General features: G+C 40.0%; 1 protein-coding gene across 1 annotated transcript; it reads left to right on the top strand.

Annotated features, from left to right (window-relative positions):
* The first annotated feature begins 2,762 nt into the window (after positions 1-2,762).
* LOC104227028 (peroxisomal membrane protein 11D-like) lies at positions 2,763-3,176 on the top strand. The gene has a single exon (XM_009779158.1). The coding sequence runs from the start codon at positions 2,763-2,765 to the stop codon at positions 3,174-3,176; it is 414 nt and encodes a 137-aa protein (XP_009777460.1).
* Positions 3,177-11,505: the final 8,329 nt, after the last annotated feature.

Consider the following 11,505-nt stretch of genomic DNA (forward strand, 5'->3'; position numbering starts at 1 on the left):
CCACTCGAGAAGTGCAATCCTCTGAAATAGACCACCAGGTCTTTGATGCTCGTACTTAACCTGCTGACAATTCAAACACCGAGCCACATGCACAACGATGTCTTTCTTCATCTTACGCCACCAATAGTGCTGCCTCAGATCCTGATACATCTTCGCGTTGCCCAGGTGAATAGAATACTGAGAACTGTGTGCCTCCGCTAAGATCAACTCTCGAATCCCATCAACATTGGGCACACGAACTCGCCCCTGCAATCTCAATACACCATCATCATCTAAGGTTACTTTCTTGGCACCTCCACGTTGCACCGTGTCTCTCAAGACACACAAATGGGGATCCTCAAACTGCCGCTCGCGGATACGCTCTAATAGTGAGGAACGAGCAACCGTGCAAGCTAACACTCTGCTAGGCTCAGAAATATCCAACCTCACAAGACGATTGGCCAAGGCCTGAACATCCAAAGCAAGCGATCTCTGGCTGACTGGAATATAAGCAAGACTACCCATGCTTGCGGACTTCCTGCTCAATGCATCGGCCACCACATTGGCCTTCCCCGGGTGGTATAAGATAGTAACATCATAATCCTTTAGCAACTCTAACCACCTCTTCTGCCTCAAATTCAAATCTTTCTGCTTGAACAGATACTGAAGACTTTTGTGATCAGTGTAAACCTCACACGTCACGCCATATAAGTAATGCCTCCAGATCTTCAAGGCATGAACAATGGTTGCCAACTCGAGATCATGAACCGAATAATTCTTCTCGTGGATCTTCAACTGCCTCGAAGCATAGGCAATGACTTTGCCTTCCTATATCAACACTGCACCAAGCCCAATACGAGACACATCACAATAGACCGTATATGGCCCTGAACCTATGGGCAAAACCAATACCGGTGCCGTAGTCAGAGCCGTCTTGAGCTTCTGAAAGCTCGCCTCACACTCGTCCGACCACCTGAACTGGGCACCCTTCTGGGTCAATCTGGTCATAGGGGCTGCAATGGATGAAAACCCCTCCACGAACCGACGATAGTAACCTGCTAACCCCTAGGAAACTCTGAATCTCCGCAGTTGAAGCTGGTCGAATAAATCATCAATCCTCGGCAGTGGATACTTATTCTTAATTTTAACCTTGTTCAATTGGCAGTAATCGATGCATATTCTCATCGAACCATCCTTTTTCTTAACAAACAACACCGGCGCACCCCAAGGCGAAACACGGGGTCTAATGAAACCTTTCTCAAGCAAATCCTGCAGTTGTTCCTTTAACTCTTTCAACTCCGGCAGGGCCATACGATATGGCGGGATAGAAATGGGCTGAGTGCCCGGGGACAAATCAATACAAAAGTCGATATCCCTGTCGGGTGGCATACCCGGGAAGTCTGAAGGGAAAACCTCAGGAAACTCCCGAACAACGGGCACAAAATCAATAGAAGGGGCCTCCGCGCTAGAATCGCAAACATACGCCAAGTAGGCCAAACATTGTAAGCACATGATTTTTGCCCTATATGAGAATTACTCCCAAAAAATTCAAATAAAACAATTTTCCTTTGTGTGCAATTTTTGAATTTTTCGTGGCACTTTTGGATAATTATTTGTATTTTTGTTTGTGCATATTTATTTGTTTAAATTAATAAAAATATAAAAATATGTCGCGTTTGCATTTAATATTTAATTAAGTTTGTTTCACAAAATAAAAAATCATAAAAAATAACGTACGTTGCATTTTTAGCATTTAACGTCCAAATTGTGTGATTTTATCGTTAATTGCTATTTAAATGTGCGATAATTGTTGTTAGAAGTTAATTAGTTTTTTTAAGATAATTTTGAGTTTTATAATTTAATCTTAGCATTTTTAGCTTTATTAATTAGGAAATTGAATAAATAGAAAAGAACAAAAATAGAAAAAGACCGGATTGGGCCTTTTCTTCAATTTTAAACCACATGCCCAAAGATACCCAACCTTCCCCTACGACCCGGTCCATTTCGACCCGGATCGACCCAGTCCATAACCCCAAAGACCCAACACCCCTATCTCCCTATCTTTCATTTCACAAAAACAAAACCCTAAAACACTAAACTACCCCCTCTTCTTCTTCTTTCTCCTCCTGCTCCAAGCCCCACCTCCCATGGCTGCCCCTTACCCTCTATCCTCACGTCCAAACAGACCCCCTCACGTCGTCATCTATTTCTTCACCTCCAAACGACCCCTCCAATCGCAGGAAAAACCAGTCGACCCCTCCCCCCTTCCGCCATTGACGAGTTGCGTCGACCCCAAGCTCCACCGCTGCCGCTGCTTCTGCTCACCTCACATCTTATGGCTGCCCAAACCACCACCATCTACGCCAAGCAATGCAGCCACACACAGTCGCCATGGCTGCTGCATCTGCTGCTTCGTCTTCTTCGTCGTCTCCCTCAGCTCACGTCCAAACGAACCCCATCGGCTTCTACTTCGTCCAGTTGCAGATCCAGCCAGCCCGCCATGGCTGCTGCTGCTCGACGACCATAACTCCAGCCATGAACGACGAACCACCATAACACCATCGTTGTTGCTGCGTTGCTGCTCCTTCTTCTTCGACAGCCACTGCTGCTGCTTCATCCATGAACTTCACCTCCATTAACAACCAGCAGTCCCTTCGTCGAGCTCTGTCGACCTCTCATGGCTGCTGATCCTTCTTCTTCTTCGTCGTCTCCCTCAACTCACGTCCAAACGAACCCTATCTCTTGCTTTGCTGTGAACCCTTCAGCAGTTTTCATAGGGTAAAATGAGCCTAGATGCTGCCAGAGCAGAGCTTGCCCTTGCAGTCTTGTACTTGAACAAAGCGAAGGCAAGGGACAAGATATGTAGGGCTATACAATATGGTTCAAAATGCCTGAGTAATGGAGAGCCTGGCACTGTACAAAATGTCGACAAATCAAATAGCTTAGCAAGGAAAGTGTTCCATCTTTTCAAGTTTATCAATGATCTACATGGTCTTATTATCCCAACTGCCCCAGGAACCCCACTTCCTCTCATCTTGTTGGGAAAGTCAAAAAATGCATTGTTGTCAACTTTCTTGTTTCTGGATCAAATTGTGTGGCTTGGAAGGACAGGCATTTACAAGAACAAAGAACGCCCAAGAACCCACCCTGCTGCTTCCATGCACACACACGGAGGAAAAGTGAAGCAGTCCGGTTAAAGTCCGGCAAAGTTCTGTCAATGTCTCGTTTGGTTTTGTTTGAGTCCGTTGTTGTTCGTCGTTCGACGAGGTCCAGTCTGAGTTCGTCAAGGTTAAATAGAAGGTGGGTTTTCATTGAAGTCGAGATCCATTAGGTCGTTGGCAGTCTTGGTTCGAGTTCGTCGTTGTTCATTTCTGGTTAGTAGGTTTTAAGTTTCATTTCTGTCCGTATTTTGTTTGATATTCTCGGATTTGAAATCAGTATATGTTTAATTCTTTTCTTGTTCGTCGTTTATCATTTTTTGATTATTTCTTCAGATTGTTTTATGTTCTTGTTTAGTTTAATATAGAAATTGTTGGTTGTAATGTTGTTAGATTTAATTTGAAGTCCAATTGATTATTGAGTTTAGTGATTTGAATCTGTTTATTTGTTCTGTTTAAGTTTAATTTGAATTTGAGCTTAGTGATTTGAATATACTTGTTTGTTATTGTTGTTGAATCTGAAAATAGGTTTGTTGTTAAAAAATATTGTTCAATCAAAATAATTCCAGTTGTTTCTTTGTTGTTCATCATTTAGTTTGAATTTGTTGTTTGAATTTGATTAGGAATTGGTTATACCTGTTGTATTTTGGTTAGAATTGATTAGGCGAATTGGTTGTAGCTGATGGGGGTAGAATGGTAAATTGTAGTATTTTCAGGGGTAAAATGGTAATTTCAGTAATTTCAGAGGGGTATTTTTGGAATTGAAATTCTGAACAATTATTTATTTTGAGTGCTCTGTCCATTAAGCTAATAATATTAAAATAAGGTATTAAAATAATATAGTGGGGGACAAGACATGTGGTAGTGGGGAATTAATACATTGTTTAATATAGTGGGGGACAAAGCATGCGGTAGTGGAGAATAATGGAATTAATTAAAGAAAAGATATGGGTTAATGGGAACTAATGTATTTGTTTAATATAGTGAGAGACAAAATATTAAGTAGTGGGAAATTAAAGGGGGATGAGTAGAAGATAGTGGGATTTAATTTTAAAATGCTGAGAGTTGGTAAATAAATAGAAGAGCTGGACACAAATAAAGGGGTCTGGATATTGATAAAAAAAAACTTCCGAAAATAGAGAGAGAATTCCGAAAAATATTGAAAGGGGATAGGGGATTGGCTGAATATTGAGAAAATATTTCGAAGGAGATTCGAAAGAGAGAGTAGTATACACTCGATATACAATCTGCATACACTAGATATACAGAGGGGTCAAGATTTAAGAGTTAAACATTAACTGGTCTTTCAATCTAAAAATGATTCACTTTGTTTCTGCCCTTTGATTGTTATTGGTGTTTCGGGATTTTCATTTGATTTGTTTCCTTGAGTTTGGTTGGTTATTTGCTACTACTTCACTGGTTGTTGCTGGATTTCGGCTCGGTTTTTAAATCTGTTATTGGGTGTTGTTGTTGTTGTATGCTACTGCATTCCTGCTGATATTCCTTTTCTTTTACTTCCAATATCAGGTACACAACTGACACGCTGGTTATTGTAAACTGAAACATGAAGCATGAATATGAAATGAAGAGTTGAAGTTCTGAATTTATCTTAGTTATATTCTGAATTTTATTTGTATATGTACATTATTTAGCTTCCTAATATCAGAACCATGTAGTTGTTTAATATATATAATGGAACATCTGACAGTAGCTTAGTGGACGAATTGTCTATGTATTGCTAATAAATAAATAAACGGTGTAGTAACTCTATCCAGTTAGTTCGTTATTGTTGGATAGTTATCATGTCTCAAAAAGCATGTTAGCTGATTTAGACTATTCTTAAACATTCAACCGTTAGCTCATTAAACGAATAAACCGTTTCGGAACTTGTAGGAATATTGTTTAGCTAGATACTATTGGTTAATTTCAGCATGTAAATGGTTTAGGATTAAAATTAGATTGCCAATTTTTATTTAATTTGACAAACTGTGAGCATGCCTAGTATAATGTAACTAGGTAATAACATGTGAATGAGATGACCCAGGTCTAGTTTTGTTCCATACACATTGGGCCTGTGTCCACGTTGGCCAATGAGCTGTCCATATTATGTTTACATTCTGATTTAACAAATTGCGTTCGGAACCCGACTATAACAACTCGTAAGCATGTAAATAAATTAGGACTTTTTCTCTTTCATTTTTAGAGACAAATTTAATAGGAAAAAATGTAGGCACTTTAGGATTATCCTTTTAAAATAAATGAGATGAGCCTCGCCCAATAAAACGCACAAATTGCGGGGCCCTCGATAAGGGTTTAATTGAATACTTAGACTTCGGGATGGGCCGTTTGCTAAATTTCACGGCCTTCCCCAAAGTAATAAAGCGTTAGACTCTTTAGGCACGATTTTAATAATATTACATCCCTAAACTCGGGTGCGCATTTATGCGACCCAAATCCAAATCTCAACGGAGTCAAAATGTGTCAACAACCACGGGTGCATTGATTGTGACGTGGTTCGAAACACATTTTCACGACGTTGCAATTCTATTAAAAAATAATAATAAAAGCGGTTTAAAGTTGATAAAAGCACATAAATTATAATATGTATTAAAATCAGATACCTAGCCATTACAACAGTTTAAGCGACCGTGCTAGAACCACGGGATTCGGGGGTTCCTAACACATTCCCTCGGATCAACCGAATTCCTTACTTAGAATTTCTGGTTCGCAGACTTCATGTGGAAAGTCGAATATTTTCCTCGATTCGGGATTCAATCGGTGACTTGGGATACCATAAATCTCCCAAGTGGCGACTCTGAAATAAATAAATAAATCCCGTTTCGATTGTCCTTTAATTGAAAAAAACTCCCCTCCGCGCCCCTTTGCGGGCGATGCGGGCGAAAAAGGAGGTGTGACAGCTCTGGCGACTCCGCTGGGGATAAATAACCCAGAACCACTGGTTCAGGGTTAGAAATTCAAGCTTAGATAAATTGTTATATTTGGCTTTATCTGATTTTGTTACATGTTTGGGCCCAATGTGCTAAATGCTGCTTTTACCGCTTTGATATTATCTGAACTGTATATAAAGTGTGCCGAAAACCTTCTCTTCTTACCTCCGGGGATGTGCTTACTGGTTGAGACTCCCTATTCTATTAGTGTCATACCCTGAAATAAAAGAGGCTCGAAAAGTTTCTAAGCCGGCTGGCCTTTTGGTTCCCGGAAATGAGCTCCTTCCTCAACTCGAGTTGTCCGCTCGGGTACACTGTCTAGAACACCGACCCAGGTTTTGAACATAGAATAACGTGACTTCATGCCGGATCCCTAGTAGGAACGCTTATTTGCATCACGTTGCACTTGACTTAGGGGACTCAACACAGGGGTTGGGTCCGTCTAGGACTAGCAACCTGAAATGAAAAGACCATCCTGATGCATCCTATTTGTTTTCCGTGCATTTATTTGTCTCGCCCCCGTATGCTGACCGGCTTTTGAATATCAGGAATATTGTGAAATTGAGGAAAAGAAAAAAAAAAGAGAAATAGCGGTTAGGGAGTTAATTGTTTATTTTTGAAAAACCCAATGCCCAAATACTGTCGTAACTCTGCCGAAATTTTGAGAAAATGAAAAAAAAAGTTTTATTAGTTTGTTTTAATAAAAGCAAAGGAAAATAGAAAAAAAAGTCGTTGTTCTATCTTGTTTTCAAAAATAGAAAAGGAAAATAGTTTGTCTTGCCATGAAAAATGAAAATGAAAAAGAGCCTTATTTTTAAAATAGTTTTTTTATTTGTTTATGAAAATGCCAAAAATGAAAATGAAAAGAGTCGTGCTTTGAAAGTGGTTTTGTTATTTGCTGCCAAAAATGAAAAAAAAAAAGTCCTGTTTTAAAATAGTTCAGTTAATTCGGCGAACTACGCTGGTTTGATTCTCATCGGATGTGAGATACGTAGGCAGTCCTAATCGGGTCCAACCTCCCCTTTTGCTAAAATAGCCAAAAAATATGTCAAATTTTAATTTCATCATAAAGAAGTCGGGTGACGTTGTTTTGTTAAAACATAGCCGAATGTTCCCGAAAGGGACGCCGGAAGGCTGACTTTGCATAAACAGCCACCTTTGGGTCATTTTTTATATTTGGTCCAGGTAACCCACACAGCCTTAAAAATCTTCGTCCCCGAGGCGCTGAAAGGCCATGTTTGCAATATTGAGTTTTCTATTTTGAAAAACAAGAAAAGGTCGTAAATATGTCGGGTGACGCTGTTTTGTCAAAACATAGCCGAGTGTTCCCGAAAGGGACGTCGGAAGGCTGACTTTGCATAAACAGCCACTTTTGGGGTCATTTTTTTTTATTTTTGACCGATTCACACAGCCTTAAAAATTTACGTCTCCGAGGCGTTGAAATGCCGTGTTTGCTATATCGGGTTTCCTATTTTGAAAAACAATAAAAAGAGTCATAAATAAGTCAGGTGATGTTGTTTTTGTCAAAAATAGCCGAATGTTCCTGAAAAGGACACCGGAAGGCTGACTTTGTATAAACAGTCACCTTGGGTCATTTTTTAGGATTTTGGCCGGTTAGCTAACGCAGCCTTAAAATCTTTGTCCCCGAGACGCTGAAAGGCTGTGTTTGCAACACCAGGTCTTTTATTTTAATTTAAAAAAAAAACAAAGAGTCAGCGGCCAGGTGAATACTGTTTGGATTTTTAGTCAAAATAAGCCGAACCAGCTTCGGCAGTGTCTTAAACCGTTCTTGCCGAAATAGCCTTAGAGTATCTTTCAGTTGTCGAAAGGCTATTTTCGTAAAAGAACGGACAAGTTTGTAAAGTGTCATAAAATAATCCTCCCCGGCCTCAAAATTCATGTGAAATAGGGGCCACATTTGCAAAAATAACCGTTTGGTTGCATTTGTCAAACGGAGAAAGGAAGCTGGCCGTTTGTTTTTGAGTTTGTAAATCTTTTGATTAGAATATGTGGTTGTTTTATTTTCGAGTTTGTATGTCATCTTTAAACCTTTGAAACCCAGTTTGTTTTGTTATGAAAATTGATAATTCCAAAAAAAAAATATGTTTCATTGTTGTTACCTTTCATTTTGGCAGACTACGCCCGGTCTGATTCATGCGGGGACATGATACGTAGGCAATCCCCATAAGATTCGGCCACCCTTAAAAAGGAAATTGAAAAAAAAAGAAAAAAAAGGAGCACAATTACAAGAAGCCGGAATTACGCATGTAATTGAAGCAAATGCATGATAGAAAGGGTTAACTGCCTAGTTGCATTGCATCCTCAATGTGTGTTTTTCCTATCTGTGAAAAACCCTAACGCTAACCAGTTGCTCTCATTTTTGTTCCCTTTTCAATCTTTAGAAAGGTGGTTGGTTGTGGTTCTGAAAGTAACGCTTCCCTGCAAGACAAAGGCAAAAGACAGTGGCAGAGAACAACAGAGCTAAGTGGGTTGGTACCGATGCCCGAAAGCGGTTGGTTGAACAAGACCACGGGTTAGTAGAAGAGGTAAAAATATTGAGACAGCATGTGGCAGACATGTATCAGGCATGGAGGACTGGGAAAGCACCACCCCCGCCACCACCAAACTTCTTGAACTCTGTCCTTACCCAAGCACCCAACACCATAACGGATGATCCCCCATACTCTCCATCCCAGACCACTTATGGTAGCTTTCCCAGCTACCCGAGTAGCTCCATCACTCGTCAACGCTACTCCCCTCCCCAACGCTACTTTTCTCCACGAGACTCCTAAAGACATGCTTCACTTTCCAAATACCCAGCTCTACAAAAGGCCTATCCACTCTCACAAGCCTACCGAAAGCCCTCTGGATCAGGTTTCCGGCCCAATCAAGCATTTAGGAACGAGAGGTTGCTAAAATGAGAAAAGGCTCTCACCCCGATTGGAGAATCTTATGCAAGTCTGTTTGAAAGGCTAAATCATGCTAGCCTGATTGAGTCGCTCCCCGAATATACTCCAGATCCACATGCAAGAAGCTTTGATCCTACTGCACGATGCGCATACCACTCCAATGTCCCAGGGCATAGCATTGAGAGTTGTCGTTCGTTGAAAAGAGAAAAAGAAAGTATGATTCACAAAGGAGTGATTACGATCGATAACAGTAATAAAGAGCATGGGATATTGACTAAAGCTGAAGATGTTGAAGCGGATGGTAGTCTTAGCAATATCGATGCAAAGCTCAATGGCTAAGATGCTAGGTTTGATAAGTGGGAGGACGCTCCGTTCCTTGGTTAGCAAGAGAGAAGCTTTTGGTGGCTTATTTTGTTGTCATTTCTGTTGTCCGGATTATTCTTAGGGTTGTAATCCGGATATTGTCTTGTGTCAAACTTTCTTATCTTTCCATTTTTGTCATAGTGGTTTGTTTAGTTTTGTCCAGGTTTGGTTTTGGGATTTTATTCTGGTTTGTTTTTGTTTGTTTTGTTATTCAAACTATTTCACCATTAGTCTAATGCAAAATATGGTCTTTTTTTATTTCCACTCATCTTTTTGTTTAATTCTTTTATCATTTTGTTCAGCGCCGATTCTAGTGACATGATATGCGCACACAGTAAAAAAAAGAAAAAGGAAAAGAAAACAACAGAAACAACAAAACGACAAAAGAGGAAGGAAAAATGAGAAAAAGAAAGAAAAGAAAAGAAAATAATAGGTAAATGAAAAAAAAAGAAGGAAAAAAGAGGAATTGGGAACTACGGTTGACCTGATTCCTCAAAGAGGATACGTAGGCGCCTCACGACTCGGTCATAGTGTGCATAGTATGCATAGTGTAACATAGTGTAACAAAAATAAAAATCCCCAAGCAAGAAACTGGGGCAGAAGTTGTGCTTGATGTAAAGAAATCTGGTTCCGAAGGATGTAAATGTTGAACCCAAATCGATTTGTTTTGAGCCTTTTAGAAACCTTTTTTTAGCCTATCCAAAATCCTACATTACAGTCCAAAGAAAGACCTTCTGATCAGTCTTCAAAAAATGCCAAGTTAGACAAATTAGAGAGTCTTACCGGTGAACACTCTGATCTCCAGCAGAATAGACTCTGATCCCAACAGAAAAGAAATATGAGAGAGTCTAGCGGTAACACCCCAATCTCCAGCTAGAAAGTGATACAAATGAGAGAGTCTTATCGGTGAAAATCTTCACGGGCACCATAAGGCGATGAAAGCTGAGGAAAAAACGAAAATGAGAGAGGCTTGACAGTGAAAACCCTTCGGGCACTACAAGTCGAATAAAGATTGAGAATCAGATAGAAATCACCAGACGAAAGTTGTGAAAAGTGATTAACGACGGAGGAAAGGCCATGTGTGCATGTCATGACCATTAGAGTTGGTATCCGCATTTGATAGGTTTTTATTTTATAGTTTCCTCATTAGAGAGTCATCTCTTTCCTTTGTCTTTTATTCTGTTCCTTTTTATCTTTCTCCTTTCATAGAAAAAGTTCCCCAGTAGAGTCTGTTTGGTCAGAACAAGTGAGAAATGACTTCAAAATCTGCCATCAGCTTTCCAATTATGCAAGACGAGATCTGACTAGTATATCCAAGTGGTATATTCAGCAAGGAACAAGCGCGAGGCCAGTGTCAAGAAAGATATCCCCCAGCAAGAGGGAATTGACAAAAGGATGGACGAGTGTCAAGAGGGATATCCTCGCCGAAATCAAAGGTTATAGACCTCAAGGCCAAGGCCCGTGAACAAATCAAGAAAGAACAACGCGGAGAGCAATGGGCATGATTTTGGAAATTCATATGAGACTAAAAGGTCGAGGAAATGCCAGTTTCCGAGCTATGCCACAAAAGAAGAGTGATATCCCCAGCAGAAAAGGTTGTTTTCAGTGACACAAATAAACAAAGAAAGTGGTTAATCAATGAACATGCAAGATCTTCAAGTGAAATCAGCTGTCATGAAAATACATGAGGTCAGATAAGGATACTGGGAAAATGGTTAAGAGGTTTGGGAATAAGGAATCGTCAAGAAGGTCGAATGGTATCAGCCCAAGCTTCAAGATGGACAGACAACGCATAGATGGAGAATGGTTGATGGCATCCCCAGCAGGAGTATCACAACCAACCACCACATTTTAAACTGACCAAATTTTCTTTGATTTGAAGCAGGGACATGGAATGCTACCGATGACGGAAAGATGCGCCACAAGAAAGATTGTCAAACTGGGGCAGAAAATTTTCGTTCATTGTGAAAATTTTCGGGAAGTATAACACAATTTTGGTGAAAAGCGGTATCCCCAGCAGTTTTCGGGAGAAGTCAAAATGAGTTTTAAGGGAGGTAGTCTTCGAAGGAAGAAGATAACAAAACAAAGAAAAGAAAAATAAGAAGTAAAATAATTAAAAAAAAAGGAGAAAAAAAAAAGAAAGACCAG

The sequence above is a fragment of the Nicotiana sylvestris genome, chromosome 6 (genome assembly GCF_000393655.2).
Source record: "Nicotiana sylvestris chromosome 6, ASM39365v2, whole genome shotgun sequence".
Taxonomy (NCBI): domain Eukaryota; kingdom Viridiplantae; phylum Streptophyta; class Magnoliopsida; order Solanales; family Solanaceae; genus Nicotiana; species Nicotiana sylvestris.